Raw genomic sequence first — 17153 nt, forward strand, 5'->3', positions numbered from 1 at the left:
CTTACCGCTTGTACCACGCTTCAGCCTCTTTGTTCTGCCCCAGGGAGCGGTGAAGCCTGCCCAGGTTCACCATGGCCACGTGGTGAGCGGGGCTCAGGTGGATGGCCTGCCTGTAGTGGGACACAGCTCGCTCGGGAGCCCCTGGAGAGGAGAACAACTGTTAAACTGGTGCCTCAGAAAAATCCTGTTGTGAATTCAGCATGCAGTAATGCTCTGGGTTTTCTTTCAGCTATTGCTCTGCGCGTAGGAACCATTTTGAGAAAGAAATCCCGCCTCAGCCTTTTGAGGGATTAAGTATAAGGAAAACTGCTGTCCAAATTAAGGTTTAGGATCCAATATTCAGAGACGATCCTGAGAAACAGATTTTCTAGGGGTGGGTTTTTGCAAGTCAAGGGTACAGTCACCAGAAGAAGACTCCTGACTGAAAGCCCCCTCCGATCATGCTGCAGCGGAATGCACCCCCCGTGCTAAGGACAGAGCCCACTCCAGAGATGGGGCTGGGGCACGAGTTCCATCTGGTAGAGCATCCTTCCACCCTCGCCCACTGGAAAGACGGGCAACAGAGACACGGAGAACAAGCCACCCAGTATTCCCCACAACGCCACCAGAGCTGCAAATAGTTCCAGCTCTTTCCAAACAGACTATTCCCTCCACCTCTGTTGCGTTGACCCTGCTCAGTCTCTGTGCATTGCTCAACAGGACTGGGAGTAGCTGCCAGTGACCAGCTAATTCCCACCTCAGGGCAATAAATCCCAGACCAGAGGTGTTTAGGTGCCTATTTTGGAGCATGTAGGCACCATCTCCGTGTTGCAGAGGAGCCATTGGGTGGCACTGCTTCGCTGTGCGAAAATGTCCACTGGTGCAAGGTCCCGCAGTCCATGACATCACCGAGCACCGGAACAAAATACAACACCATGCAAAAAGAAAGGTGCCAGACCACTAGCCCAAATAGTGTATTTTTCTTTATCTAAATAATGGCTTTCCTCAAGAAGGATCTTGCAGTGCTTTCCTCAGGCAGGGCCTGCTGACTACCTACTAAATAAATTAATGGGGCACAGTATAAAGTTCCAGCATTTCAGCGATGTGAATATCGTATTTTTAACCCCGGTTCTCGTTTAATTGGTTTGCACACTCTAGACCAGATAATCTCCTGATGAAAACCGATACTCACGGAGCTTTGTCCACCAACAAAGCTTTTGAGTATTGGCATTTTTTAAGCCAAATCACTTCACAACGTATTTAATTCCATTTCTAGCTGGAGAGCAGAACTTGAAAACAGCCTGCGCATGTTGGGGCACTGAATATATGCTACTGTGGGAATTTTATTTTCACAGCTTTTCAGATCTAGTTTGGTTTTCCTGAGACTATCTATGCAACATAAAAGTAACATTGACACTTCTCGGCGTCTCCTTTACAGGAGAGAGGAGGGATGTCTGTAGGGAGATTTAGAAGCACTTAAGATTCATCCAAGGCCAACAACGTATCTTTCAGGGTAAGACTTTTTCAAAACATCCAGCAGCAGCCTCGATCTTCTCCCACCGCTGAGCAGGCAGATGTTTTTGAAAATCATATCTACAAAACATCCTGGGAAGCAGCTAGGCATGCACCTCAGTCCATAAGTCAGCCATAAGTCGCCTGCTCAACACACAGGGGTAATGCGCATCGTTAAGGGAGACACATTGAGTGTCTATGACCACTGCAGAGCTGTCTAGAGTTATGGCTCCCCAGAGCTGGCACTTGCTGGAGGCTTGTTCCACAAAATCCTGCAAGTTAATTGGCATGGTTCTTCACAGCATCTCCCTGCGCCCGCTGGGGAAGAGCGCAGCCTGTGACAGGCTCACTACCAGCCACTTCCTTCACGCCTTGTCATGTCTCCAGGAGGGTTATTTACACATCATGCCTGAAGTATCAAAAGTCAGTGGGTTTTTTTCCTGTTGTTTGTGTGTAGGGAAGCGTAGGAGTAAACCAGGAAAAGTTAGTTTTGACTTTGGCAGAATACACAAGTGCAAAAAATAGAAAGTGCACTGCACTGAGTTTAAGCCACAGTTTTTGGCAGGAATAGGGCAGTTTATCTGGGTTGGGAAGCAAAGATGAGTACAACGTCAGAGTGAAATTACTGAGGAATTTTTATTATTTGCAAGCTTGAATTTTCCAGGGCACAAATTCAGAACCTCAACCTCTGTCGCTAATGCCACGATGCCTTTTTTGATTACGAATACTCAGTTTGGCTTCGTATTTATTTCACACTGGTACTACAGAAGAGCGATGGCTGAGCATCAGCTCAGAGGTAGGACAGCCAGCTGCAGACTGACAGACACCATTGTCCTTTCTTCCCAAGCACACCGGAGCTGGGCACAGTGTGAAAGGGGCAGAATGGGTAGCAACTTTAAGCCTACAATATTTCATCACTGAGTCTCAGCTCTGTTCTGGAGAGACCGGAGTGAGACAGTAGTCTGGCTGCCACTAGTTGTTTGTCAAACTTCGCCTTGCTTATAAAGCTGTCAATAAAAGGCAGCAATTACAGCGGCATTTTTTTGTTGTTGTTATGTGGATGCCAGGAAGTGCCTGAGTCCAGGGAAGTTGGATGGGAACCAGGAGCCCAGAAAAGAAAGGCTTTGAATGTCATTAGGAGCTCCTGAGAAAACAATTCACCCCACAGTATCTTAGGTTTTGTTTCCCCAGACGATTGTGGCTTAAAAGCCATGTTTGTTTTTATAGCGGTGGCACTCAACCTTTGCAGTCAAAGAGCTGCTTTGTCACCAAGTAGAGCTGCAAGTGCTCCAAAGACCATAACGATCCACTTATGTTTGGTTTGATGTGGCCATGCATTCCCGGAGAAACGGCAGTATTGTCAGGGTGCTGCCCAGCTCAAATTGAAGAGGACAACTGCCTGTGCAAAGATGGTGAGAAACACTGAAGGAAACAGCCGGGCTGAATGCCACTGCCGCACAGTGCCTGCATTGATTACGAAGTTCAGTACGCTGTGCCATCTCAGCAGCACGGGGATATTTATTTCCAAGCTACAGTGGAGGCACATCTATTGCTCTGGAAGCTTTTGACACCCTTTAAGATGTGTACTGCTGAATAGAAGAAATCAAAGCAAATAAGGCAGAGAGGGAAAATCCCTTGCTCCCTCTCACTTACCAGTATCAACCAAGAAAACACCATAGTTGTTATGCAGATCGGAGCTCTCTGGACAATTTTCTATGCCAGCCTTATAGACCTCCTCTGCTTCCTTAAGCCGTTCCTTAAAAGAGAAGGAGATTTCTTAGCCGTGGCAGAAAGGGTGTCAGCACCATTTGCCGCATACCTGCATTTTGTGACAACTCCCTCGCTGCATGGGGAGCTCGGAGCGCCAGCCAACCCCGCCTTCTAGGAGGCCAAAATTTTACCCCATGGCATGGATGCGATATAACTGCCGTCTGGTACCCCAGAGCAATTCAGACAGCTTTCCCCCATGCACTTGCAATTGGAGCTACCTGTGAAACAAAAGTAACAGCTTGAAAAGGTGGCTCCTGTGCAACATCAGTGAGCCCCAGCTGGGCACGCACCCAGCCGGGAAACACATAGCGACAGGGGTCGTGTTGGTTCTGTTGAGAAATATCTGTGATCTGGGAGCTGATATATTTTAATTTATTTGTTTAATGAGCATCTTGCTGGCTAACTTTTCCCCTCTAGAGCTCTGCTATTTGTTCCCTAAGCAGTGGGGAAAATACAAGGAACGAAAGCTTGGCATGTGTGACAGCTGGGGGACAGGGAGCTCATGCAGGGGGATGACGGAAGCTGGAGGAGGATGGGGGGCAATGAAAGAGTGGGGAAAATCTGACAGATTCAGATTAAAACCAGGCGTTGTCAATGTGTGAGACGTAGCTCACTGGGATTGACGGGACGTGCCACCGCACTGATTCCCATATGCACTGAGCCTTTACATTTTGCATAGATTTCAAGGAGGTTTGTTGGTGCTGAGCATTTCTGGAAAATACAGATCTTTTCTTTGGGAACACCCTGCCTACAGAAAGTGTCCCATGGCTGGGCTCTGTCTAGCGTGAGCTATGGGCAGCCTGGTCCTGAAACAAAAATAAGGTGCCTCGTTTGCGTCATATAGCAACTTAATAAGGTTTCCATTTCCCTCCAGCCAGCCAGTGCGTGCCCACTGCCGGCACGCTCGCTAGCACGGGTTATCATGGTCTTCCTCCCCCTCTAACCTCAGAGCTTTGCTGTTGGGTGTATTTATGGAAGGAGGCCGTGAACAGCAGAGACAAGCATGGTGCAGAGGGGTGTCAGGCAAGCCTCCAGCACCAAAGACGCTTTTTTCAATTCTCCCCCTTCTGTGGAGCAGCACAGCCCTACAGCGACAAACTCCACAGCCTCCTGACGATGCTCCCAAGTGAAATCAGCCATCCGGGTCTCCGCTGAGGAAGGCCTGGAGCCACCAAGGCAGAATTCCTGCTCAGGAGCTCAATCCACGTTGAAATAAGAGCTTGGTCCATTCCCAGCCATGGACTCTCCTCTCCTTGAGCCCTGCAAATCCCAGAGCCTCTGGGGCTTTCTCTGGATTTAAAGGGTGTACCTGATGGCAGCTTTTGCTCTGTAGCTGCTTAAATGTGTGGACTCCTTTCTCACCTCCTATTTCAAAACTGGAGAGCTGGAATTAATCTCATTGGAAGAGTATGGCTTGATGAAAGCACACGGTTTGCCACGGTTAAGTGCTTTCACATTTAAATGATAAAGGTCAGCCAGCAGAAAAGATAGTGTGTGATAAAACACAGAAACACATTTTTAAAAAGTGCTTAAGTTTGGACATTTTGGATATATTTATGTGACTTCGACATCATTATCCTGTGGGGTCAGGAAAAGTGTAGCGAACGTCAGAATTGAGTAAAATGAAAAGCAATTTTTTGAGAAAGCATCTGTATCACCGAGACATTAACAAGCATATTTTCAAAGCTTCCTGTATTAGTTTATTGCCCTCTGTATCAGTTTAATTTTCAGTCAAGGAATGTGGCTTTGTGTGCACCTATGTCAGTTTTCGTCATTTTATTTACTGATCATAAACCGATCTTTAAAGTATGGAAGGGCTGTGTTAAACTGGATTAGCAGTGTCCCATGTCAAACATTCACACTCACCGATATTGAGCACTTCTGGCATTTTTATCATGGTTGCATTGCTTTTTTGGCACCTAACATCCTGACCCTGCATGCCTCAGGCTCAGCGCAGGGTCTGGGATGATTTCTCTAATAAAGTGTTTGCATTAAGCGCAGTCAGAAATTGGGAAGGGTGGGACCAGCTTTTTGTGCCAGAGCTTTCTCCCTCGCAGCCTCTCCTCTTCTTGGGAGAAATGCTCTAAGTTCATCAAGGCTTGATTCTCATTAACACTTAATAATGCCACTCCCAGGCCTTCATGAAACATTCATCAACCTCACAAAATTCAGAAGATTGGCTTAAAAAATGTATGAGATTTTTATGATATTAAAAAATTATGCATGTGAGGATCTCTCAGTTGAACTTCAGGGGTTTTAAGTCTGTTTTTTTAATGGCTCAGTTTTTCAGTCTGGTTATGCCTGAGTAGGCTCTCCTCTGTAGCTAAGTGGGTTAAAAAGTTTCTTTTTCTTAGTGTAGGCTAATATTACTACACACACACAAAATCACTTGAATCCAGAAACTAGGGCCTGAAAAGAGCCATTAAGTAGCATGAGATGAAACTGCAAGAGCTGGTGGAAGAAGGTGCTGTTCAACTGCATCAGAGTAAATCCTGGTGAACCAGTGTTACAGGAGTGTTGTGAAAACGGCGAACAAAAACGTTTGATTTCTGATATTAGCACCACTGCACTGATCATGGAAAACAAGGAAAACAACAATACATTGCGACCGAGTTATGATACCAAGCAGAAAGAGCAGTAAGAAGGGCAAGCATTTATAAAAGGCACAAACAAGCCTAACTGTTTTATACGATGTGGCGGTGTTTTTTTCCATGTTAGCTCTGGCTTCAGAATCAACTATCAAGGAGAGAAAAGGGCAATTACATCAAGTTACAGGCTAATTCCCTGGTGCATGAGACATTCCTCTTAGGAGCATTTTTTACAGCTGTAGGAGGAAAGGACCCATAAGCCCTATTTCGGATTCATCGCTTTTAAGACAGGATGGAACACCCTGTGCAGGACCAACCAAGGCAATCCCAGCACTATTTCACTGAGCCGTGTCCACCCATTTCCCCCCTTCTTAGCCTTAGTGCAAAGCTGGAGGAGCAGCCATTTGTCATGGGCACGGTCGCCTCATGCGAGTTATTTTAATGTGCCACTTACGGCACTTCATCCCCTTTCTATCACATCCCAGCAAGAGGGAACCTGTTTGTGCTCCCTTCCCCAAAGCTCCACAGCGATGCTGTCCATGCAGCCTACTGCATACTGCCTGGTATCACAGATACCCTACAGCTGCGAGACAGACTCTGGGCCACAAGTAGACAGAAAAACAGGTTTGTAACTTTTAGCCATTTTGGACACTATTGCTTGGACAAAGACGAATATCCAAAACTGAAAAATGGGGTCCCATCATCATCCTTCAGGCTGAAGATGCCAAAACTTCTGCCTGTACCCTTCCAGGAAGCACGCAGCGTTAGGGTGTGATTCTGCAGCCCACAGCCACGGGCAACAGCATGTATTTGTAGGACAGCCCCTACTGCGGTCACTAGAATGGGTGTGCAAGGCAGGAGCTGCACAATCAGGCAGTCATCTGCTGTGGCTGAACATGAGAAGGTGTTAAAAGCCTGCAGGAAATGGCTATTTTCTGAGGAAATTGTACTAACTATCTTATTTCCCTACCACTTACTCAAGTCACAAGAGGATGAACAATCTATATGTAAGAATAGATGAATTATTGCTGGACTTACTAATGGCATTTGGGCTGAAGGCCTTGGGACTCTCTAATGATTTTATTGCTCTGTTGACCTTACAATCAATGGTTCTAATTAATAATCTCAATTAATATTAAAACCAGGTATTACTGCGGAGGACTCATTTCCTATACTTGCAGGAGACTCTTCATTGACGGGCTTATTCAAAACACAGTTCCCATTCAACGAGGCTCTTCTTTCAATTCATACACTATATTTCTAGGTCCCTGCAGCTGATATTGATAATATTCAAATATTTGAAAGTCACTTAAAAGGGAAAATAAAATAGCACATCTTTTAGTAATCCATATATATCTTAGGTGAGTTTTTCAGAGTGCCTACATCATTAAAGAAGCCTAAACCAGAACAAGACCTCTGCTTATAGTTTTGCTGAAATTTATCCACTTCCCTTACAGAGAGATTTCACTAACCAGATTAATGGAAAACAGTGAAAGATTACACCCTTTTGCTTTGTCTGTATTTGCATTGGGCAACCTTGTAAGAAAGCTTTAGCACCCCGTGCTATGGAACAGTTAGATCTGAAAGTTGGGGGAGAAAAAAAATGAGTTTTGAAAAGGTTTGCAGAGGTGTGCTGGAGCTGTGCAGTTATGAGGACCTCGTCACCCACCCCTGCAGCCCCAGACTGGGGCCACTGGTTGTGGCCGCAGTCCGTGGGAGCAACACCCGAAGCACAGCATCCTTCATCTGCTGCTGCAGGCATGGAGAAAAGCAGGGCTTGGTGGTCTCGACGTGGGCACCCACGCTGCGTGGCTTCTTCTGAACTCAGGCATTTTGTGCCTCAATTTCGCTTTTCCTCCATGGCGACAATATTTCACCTCACAGGGACCTTGTAGAAATAAATTACCTAACTACAGAGAGTAGGGAGATCCCTGAGTAATGAGCATGGGGAACAAGCCCAAGAGGAAATGAGTAATCCTGCCTCCAGAGTGCAGCCTGAGCCATGTGCAGTAAATAAGGCCTGGGGGCACATATTGAACAATGAGGTTAAATAAAATATCGAACAGCTGCTCATTAAGAGCAACATAAAGCTAGTGAGCCTTCCCACCCCCTGTACGTGATCATCTACCATGGTAATTAAGGGCCGTATTCCAATGCGTGCATGCAAGGGGCAGAATTCAGGCTGCAGAGGCCACCTGGTTTCTGACATTTGCTAGCTTTAGAGTGATTTATTACAAAACTTTAAAGTTATCTACGTAGGCGTGTGTGTCTGAGGGGGAAGTGCTTGCCTATTCTGCTGTCACAACATTCAAGGTGCAATGGATTAAGACTTCGCCATAGACACGGGGAGCTGCAGAGAGGGTATTTACTCACAACTTCAACAGTGATTTAATTCAGAGCCACATCATGTGGGTGTAATTACTCACTGCGAAAGAGCTGCCTTTCAGCCTGAAAAAGCAATCTCTAAAGCAGCCCGAGAGCTCTCTGCAGACAGCCGCGGACCCACGCCTGCCACCGCATGTGTGCAAGGCGAGAGTGCTCCACTGGGACGCGCAGGAGGTGTTGCGGCTGCGGCAGCAGTGCATACACACACGTAGAAGGTGTGAGAGCTCGAGCGATGCCAGTTACCTGTTCGGCTAGCAGCGAGGCCAGGCTTGAGTAAGCATCTGCAAACTCTGGGCCGTACTTAATGGAGTCCCGCAGTAAGATTACAGCTTCCTCCTTCTTCCCTTGGGACCTGCAGCACAGGGAAGGAGGGAAAAAAGAAAGAAACTTTCCAGTAAGCACATGTTGAGGTCATCCCACTGATTAACTACTTTAAAGAGATGTGAAAGTCCCCAGCTTGACCTTTTCAACAAAGACTAAATGATTCACTCACACCTCCTCTCCACAGTTTGCGTACCCAGCATCTCCTCAGCCCATCTCTGTTTCCACATGTTATTCTCAGGAGTTGGGACGACATAGGCTTTAACGAATCTGCCTTTTGGTCTGCTATGCTGGTGACCGTCATCCTGAGCACTATGCAATGATTCCAGTTGTCGTGTTAACCCCAGCCAGCAGCTAAGCACCACACAGCTGCTCCCTCACTCCTCCCCCCTGCCAGTGGGATGGGGAGGAGAATCGGGAAAGAAGGTAAAACTCATGGGTTGAGATAAGAACGGTTTAAAAATTAAAGTAAAACATAATACTAACAATAATAATAATGAAATATAATAATAGTAATAATAATAATAGTAATGAAAAGGAATATAACCAAAAAAAGAAGAGGGGGAAAAAAAAAAAGGAAAAAAACTCCAGTGATGCACAATGCAATTGCTCACCACCCACTGACTGATGCCTGAGCTGCGATTCGCCCCTTCCAACCAACTCCCCCAGTTTATATACTGAGCATGATGTTCCATGGTATGGAATACCCCTTTGGCTAGTTCGGGTCAGCTGCCTTGGCTATGCTCCCTCCCAGCTTCTTGTACACCTGCTTGCTGGAAGAGCATAGGAAACTGAAAAATCTTTGATTTCAGCGCTACTTAGCAACAACTAAAACATCAGCATGTTATCAACATTATTCTCACACTAAATCCAAAACACAGTGCTGCATCAGCTACTAAGAAGAAAATTAACTCTATCCCAGCCAAAAGCAGGACACCAGTGAAGACAAAACACCCCCAAAACAGTGCATTCCTCAACCCCACACACTGAAGAGCAAAAAGTATTTTATTTTGCCTATCAGGCAAGCAGTACAGGCCACATGCTCTGTCTGTTGAGTCATAGCCACTAGATTTTGTAAACTTCTCCAGTCCTACTGTACATCTCCTCTCAATATTTCTCTTTATGGCAAATCAAATTCTGCCCCATTCATCCCATCAGGAGTTAAAGATACATGAAGGACAAGATAGCAAAAGTGTCCCCAGGCATGAAGTACTGCACAAGACCCTCCCAGCAATGTCCTTGGGAAGTCGCATGCCCTACGGGAAGGGATGCTGTCGCGGTAATACTGGGTTTGCAGTCAGCGTCTGGAGGTCTGGCCCCAGTCATGTCACTGGGGCACTGACTGATCTGGGAACAGGACATTTACTCTCACCAACCCTGCTCACACATCAGTAGGTTGGAGACACCACAACATTTGCATTTCCTTAAAAAACCCCCGCAGAGTCTTTGCATGTTCCTAGACAACAAGTGCTCTTATAGATCCACTTATGACTTAAATGAATACTTTGAAATTAAAATATTGCTAAGTTAAATCTGCCTGCGATCTCTAAATAATTCCTTAGCAAGTTGATCGTTAAGGTAGAGGAGTCTGGTCTTCAGATCCTAGGGATTATGAACAGAGATAGTTGAGAGATGGCTATGCTGATGAGCTAGGTTTTTTTCCAGCATTGCGCTACATTTATTGCCATGGAAAATGGAAAAGGTTTCCTGAACAAAAATCTAAGGATGTTTATTTATTTGAGCTACAATTTCTCCAGTATCACTCTGTATTTCTTTTCTTGGAAAAATGAGAAGGTTTCCTGAACAAACATCCAAGGATGTTTAGCTGGACTGGAACAACATTTTCCTTGTGTTGGGTGTACAAAGAATATGAATAGCAGGGCTTACAAAAAGAAACAAAGGGCTCTGGGACACAGAAAATATGTGAACACCTTGCTGCTTTGGCCTTAGATTTCATCTGAGTGACATGGTCAAGTAACCAGATCTTGTTTATAAGGTGCAAATTTCAGCTGATAATATATGTGGCTTTGCAGATTTTTTCCCTTTCTAGTTGTGTAACTGGAAGAATATTTTGCCTGTGCATTAAGCTAAGTAAAACCAGTTGTGCTAGTCTCTTTCTTCTTCCAGTGGTGTTCCATATAAATTACACGAATGAAGCAAAAACAAATAAAGAACCACTTTTCTCCTACACTAATTAAAGACTAGCTAGCTTGTCAATTTATAAAACTTTTGGATCCCTTGCCTGGAGTTTCATGACACATTTTTATAAATCAAAAACAGATGACTGCTTTATAAGGGTATTGATGTTTGGCAAAAAAATGTAGGAAATGCCAGCTACAGAAATAAAAGGATTAAGTGATCCACTCAGCAGCAGTAAAAGTTCCCATTAACCACAAGCATGCACTCTGAACATGGGGCAGCCCTCTTAATTACTCTTTTTTTCAGAATGGCCTTTTTTTTTTTTCCGTTTGATCCAAGAACAATGTTTGTCTCCTGAAAGTGGGGGTAGAGAGGGAAAGATTATGGCATCTTTTTATGTGACAGACTGAATTATATTAAAAAAAGCAGATCCAGTAGTTTCTCAGAGGGCTCAGGCCTGCAAGATACCAAGTGCTCTGGCCAAGCACTTAAACGCGTACTTAACTTTTATGTATGCAAGTTGAAAATTAATTACTAGCTGAAGTACTTTCCTGGATCAAGGCCAACACTTCGCAGGATTGAGGCCATCGCTTATATCAATCTCATGCAATTTGGGAGAGCACAGAGCATTGGAAGAACAGTCCGATAACACTAATTTACTGTAAACTGGGGATGTGGAGCAGGAAAAGCTAGGTAATGTATACCTTTGCTATGACAGAGAGAGGAACAAATTCAACTGACATGAGGAGTCTAGGATCACTTAATCCAATTTTTCCCCAAATTACCTTGCCTTACAATGCCCTCTCCTGACTCCCTCTTCCACTCGAGCCCCTAGCCTCCCCTCTATAATCAGTGTGTCCGAGCCGAGAGCAAGGAACAGCTCTTTCCACCGGGAACATCTCTTCCATATTTTTGCAAGTGCCCCGCAGCTGGAGAAGCATCAGCTTAAACCACCCTGCAGAAGTCTGGTGATGCACAGGGCTGTGTGTGGGCTGTTAGCACTGGAGCAAATTTCATTTGCAACAGGAAGAGTAACCTAGGAATTAGTGCTCTAGAGGACTTTTTAACTTTCAAGATTTGTTTTATTTTGTGAAATTAGTTTGACTGCATTAAAGCCAGAAACACAGAACTCAACAAGGCCTCCACAACTGTTCTGAACATCTCATCTTGGTTTCACACCATAATCCAAGGGGAGCTTGCAGTGCCTAACTCTGCCTGTCTGAAAGGAAGCCTCTAAGTCTGTTTGACTCCCTGGTTTAAAACTGATTCAGATAATTTAGATGCACTCCTTTGCCATTCATCTATACTATGTGGATGACACCAAAGTGGGGGAGCAGGCAATACACTGCAAGGTAGGGCTGCTTTTCAGAGGGACCAGGTCTGATGGGAACCTCATGAAGTTCAACAAAAACAAATGCAAGTCCTGCACCCAGAGTGGGATAACCCTGTGAACAAGCACAGGCTGGGGGACGACTGGGGTCCTGGTGGACAAGTTGACCATGGGCTAGCAATGTACCCTACATGGCAAAGAAGGCCAACAGTGGGTCCAGTGAAGTCATCCTTCCCCTTTGTACAATACTTGTGAGACCACATCTGGAGCAACGTCTGTCCAGAGCTGGGCTCCCCCGTGCAAGAAAGGCATGGGCTTACTGGAGGAAGCCCAACAGAGGGCCACTAAAGAAGGTCAGGGCTAGAGCACCCGTTGTACTGAGGAGAGGCTGAACGAGCCACATCTGTGCAGCCCGGAGAAGAGAAGGCTCAGGGGTGACTTCAGTGCTGCCTGCAACTACATGGTCAGAGGATACAGAGAAGCCAGAGCCAAACTCTTCTCAGAGGTGCACGGTGACAGGACAAGAGGCAACAGACGCAAGCAGGAACATGGGAAATTCTGATTAGATATAAGGAGAAATATTTTTCACCAAGAGAGAGGTCAAACACTGGAACAGGTTGCACAGAGAGATTGTGGCATCTCTGTCTTTGGAGGTGTTCAAGATTCAGCTGGACACAGCCCTGAGCAACCTGATCCAATCAGACTTGCTCTGAGCAGCAGGCTTGACCAAATGATCTCCCGAGGTCTGTTCCAACCTAAGGTTTTTTTTTAATCTACTGTAAATTTGACACTGCCAGAGTTTGTTTTTTTTTATAAACAGGCTACAACGTATATGTGACTGACGGATAACTACAGCACTTCATGCAACACAGGGTATCCTAACCAGAGACCATCCAGAAAGCCAGATGCAGTATCACTGAACATTATCAGTCAATTTGCTTCTTTGAATGGAAGGGAGGAATGTTTCACTCTCTAAAAGATCTTAAATCTCAATACACGTTAATATCTATCTGATGTTTTTCAGCATCTTCAGACAGTTACACAAGCCTGTGTCAGCACATTCACATACATACCTATCCAGAAGCCTGTATCAGAGAGGGCAGACAGTCCTCCTTCCTCTGAATAGATGGGTTTGCTAAACTTGGACTAAATCACAGCAGCAAACACACAGGACACGTTGTGTGTTACTCTACATTCAGAAGAGATTCAGTCCTTCGAATAAACTCAAGATTTCAGTGGACATTGTTTCTAGGCATTTCACTTTCCCCTTGAAAGTGAAGCCATAACACTCTCAAAGCACGTAAGAGTTATGAGGCTTTTCTTCATAAGAAATAGTGTACTGAATATTGGAGTGCTTTAGGTATGGATAGATACAGTACCGCAAATAAGAAGTTCTCTCCCATTCTTCCTGCAACAGAAAGCCAAGATAAATATTTACTTCAAATGTTCATAATATTTTATTTCTTGTCTCTTTACAGAATATCCCACTGGCTATAAATTTCTGAGGTATTCTGAATGGTATTTATCTCAGTTTTTCAAGCTGTATCTCAACAAAACTGAATCTATATAGAGGAGTTAAATATTTATATAATGGGAAACTTCAAAACAGAACACACAAAAGCAGCATCAGGCTGCTCTGTGTCACTGCTCACGGACCACGAAAGCAGAGAAAGAGATTTCTCATTTTTAGGTAGGCCATCTTTTGGGTCTATTTTAACTAAGAAATCTGTTGGCATTGTTTAATTATCTACTCTCCAATATTTATATTAGGCAAGAAAATGATGACATACAACTTCATTTTAGGATATGTAAACAAAACCAGAGGCTTATTCAGCCATTACCCTGCAATGCTTCCTGAGAACATTCATCTTCTGGCACATAGCTGTCTTCATTATGTGCAAAGAGAAAATGGAAACATCCTTCTTCATCTAGGACTTCCGCAGAAAAAAACTTAAAAATTCCACCCTGCGGTCCTCAAAACAGATTTTTACTCAAGCTTAAATCACAAGCAATGGATGCTTAAATAGAGAGCTTATTTACAGGGAATAACGAGAGGCAGATTCCCACATGGGAATAGCAAACCCATCCTTCCAAACTCCTGGAGTTCCCCTTCTCAGCACTCCAGAGGAGGTGAAATCTAAGATCCGCCATCAGACTTCCATGCTACAAGCAGGAGTGGGTATAAGGATCTCAGCAGAATTCAACGGGGAATTCCCCACGCCAGACGGTTTCATTACGTGTCCCAGTACAAGTAGTGCTGTTACTGGGCATGCCGTAAGTGTTGCAGATCTGGCTTTTCCTGATCTGCACCATGCACTGAAGCCTCTGCAAAGAGGACAGAAAATGCTTTTATGGCTTGACCATTTATCCTCTCTCTGCCATATGTTCAAAAATCAAAACACTCTTCATAATATCTCATAGCACAGCCAGAAAGTAATATCTGTCTGTAATATTCTGCAGATTTTCATTTATTACCTAGATTATACTAGCATTTAGTGTCTGCAGAATACTGGTTGCCCTATATACATATATATGAAAGGACGGTTTGGAGAGCCAGGTAGAAAACATAAATAAAGACGAAGTTGTAGGAAGGGGGAGCTTGAAATCTCTGCCTCATTCCCATCTGGTCATCTCACAAGTCACCTCATGCTCCAGCATGGCTGATGATCTCTGCTAAGTTGAAGGATGATCCAGGAAAGGTCCTGGCAAAGGGGTTTGGGCTCGTGTTTTGGGCGAGACATTCATATAGGATCTGCCTGCACAGCATCTGCTTTATGTATGTGCTAATCCCTCCACCATGAACTCTACCTATTTTTTAGTAGGTTTTTTAAAGCTGAATAGAGAGATGAGGACACCCAGTTTCCATTGTAATTAATACTACTAGTGTGTCCAGATGCACTAGGTTGTTTTGGAAGCCTAAAAAAAATCTAGAAAATGGGAGCAAATGGGTGTGGGAAAAGGGCAGGTGGAACCTGAGCGCTTTCTTTTAATGAGTTTAGCACAAGCATCACACACCTTTAACATACCACAGTATATGGCACCACAGAAGGATGCAGAGCACATACAGTCCAACAGGACACACAATATCTTAACTATCACATTAGGAAAAACATGACATATTGCACACAAAACAAACAGCACTCCTGAGAGATTTTCCCACATGACTCCTTTGTGCTTTGCCAGTGCAACAAATCCAGTTTCTACCTATCTGCTGGGTCATAAGAGCCCATCAACAGGCCAGATTTAAGCGTTATTGACATGGGATGTCCTGGTGCTGCTTCTGGCTTACATCCTTTTGTACTAATATTTTATATTAAAAAAAAAAAATCACAGAGAATAATAATTAAGGCAAACATGATGGATTAAAAGGACAATTTGTATTTTTAAACACCATTGCCACCTAAGATTAATTTCAGTCAACCAAATCTGATGAATAATACAAAGACCTTCCACTTCTCTTGTAACAAGACTGTCTTTACCATTTTCCTTTCTTGTATTTCCAGTAAAGCACTCACCTACTTTCTATTTAAGAATTACTCATCTACCATATTCTAACCTCACACCATCAGGTTTACTTGTAATATTATTCTGATAACTTCTCCACTATCGAGCGGACCAGGCAGAACTTCAGCAATCCACTTAATATCCTTCATATAAACTCACACTCAAAGTAACATTTCAGAAGCAGAGAGATCAAGTATGTTTTGATGACAGTGCCACTTTAAAACCAGTCCAACACTAAAGCCCAATCTGCTCTAAAAGATTTACCAAAGACCTATTACCAGCAAAATAGGTGCAGTTTATATCAGCAAAAATATACTTTTACTGCTGTAGTTTATGCAGTTCTGTCAGCAAATAACACGCTATCCTCACAAAAACAAGGGGGTTTTTTTGCTGGTGCAAAATAGTAATGCAGGAATAGAGATATTTTACTTTTTTTAATTGCACGCCTAGCAGATCTTATCATACTAGCAAAGCTTCTTGTGTCGATCTAAGTTCAGTCTTCAGATATGGTTAGTCAAATTAATTTGCATGATTACGATCATCTGCTATTCTCCTTGCTAAAGGCTGACACTCTAAATAACGAGTGAAATTATGAGCTGATTAACTTGTTTTCTTGCTCAGCAGAGTAACCGATAAGGATGTAAACCAACTTTCCCCTCAAATCCAGACCCACCTGCTCTGCAATGGGATGAACCTTCTGCTGCTCTGAGCCTCTCAGTTAGGTGCTTATGCCTAAACTACACATCGACCTTCCATACAGCTAATGAGGAGAAGTGGAAATTTGCAGAGAGGGATTTGTTGGATCTGTGTTATTTATTAGATCTGCATCAGATGCCTGTCTTTGAACAACATGGCTTGCTCCACTGGAAAGGCTTACACCTCTCCACCGAGATGGGAATCTCAGGTGACTAGCTGGGTTTAGGCACCTCATTTTTGATGCCTGATTTGGAACAAGTGAATTCCCTCCAACTGAAACACAATTGTAAACAGCACCTGAAGTGATGTGGCAGATAGCATAAGGATATCCAAACTAAGCCTCACCTTTGTGAGCACTCTTGGCCGGCAATAAGAAATAACGCCATTCCTTCACCAGTTGGCAGAAAAAAACTACTTTGGTGATGTGTGTAGAGAGAATGTGAATTTCCTTGGTGCCACTTCTGCATTCAACTTACTTGAGCAGGTTGCCGAGATTGAAGAGAGCTCGATTGTGCTGAGGGTTTAACTGAAGGGCCCGTCTGTAGTAGTCCTTTGCCTCCACCACGTCTTTGGTCAACGTCCCCAAGTTGTTGAGAGCACTTGCGTGACGAGGGTACAGTCTAGGAAAAATGAAATATCAAGTTACAGACACTCATTAATTGACAAATAAAGCTGAGGTTGCTAATGCTGCCACCACTGCTGTTCGGCACTTGGTAAAGCGTAGGATGTCAGCTAGGAAACACTGTTTTCCCTTCATTTGCTGCTGGTCCTGATGGGATCCTGAGGAACCTTTTCAACTCCCAAAGAGATTGCAAATCAGATCTTCTCCTACAGTTCCTGTATGCCTCCAGGGCAAAAGGGAACACTGAACAGCTTTGAAAGCCTATTTTACCCTCCAAGCAAAAGGCAAAGTGACTAAAGCAGCTTGA

General features: G+C 44.2%; 1 protein-coding gene across 1 annotated transcript in view; it reads right to left on the minus strand.

Annotated features, from left to right (window-relative positions):
* TMTC1 (transmembrane O-mannosyltransferase targeting cadherins 1) overlaps window positions 1–17153 on the minus strand; it is a 142664-nt gene that overhangs the window by 4357 nt on the left and 121154 nt on the right. Inside the window, exons 12-15 of the mRNA XM_050915106.1 lie at window positions 16701–16844; window positions 8478–8586; window positions 3145–3247; window positions 6–141 (exon numbers count right to left, since the gene is read on the minus strand). Coding sequence (XP_050771063.1) covers window positions 6–141; window positions 3145–3247; window positions 8478–8586; window positions 16701–16844 — 492 coding nt within the window. The remainder of the gene's footprint in view (window positions 1–5; window positions 142–3144; window positions 3248–8477; window positions 8587–16700; window positions 16845–17153) is intronic.

Source organism: Gymnogyps californianus, chromosome 1 (assembly GCF_018139145.2).
Source record: "Gymnogyps californianus isolate 813 chromosome 1, ASM1813914v2, whole genome shotgun sequence".
Taxonomy (NCBI): domain Eukaryota; kingdom Metazoa; phylum Chordata; class Aves; order Accipitriformes; family Cathartidae; genus Gymnogyps; species Gymnogyps californianus.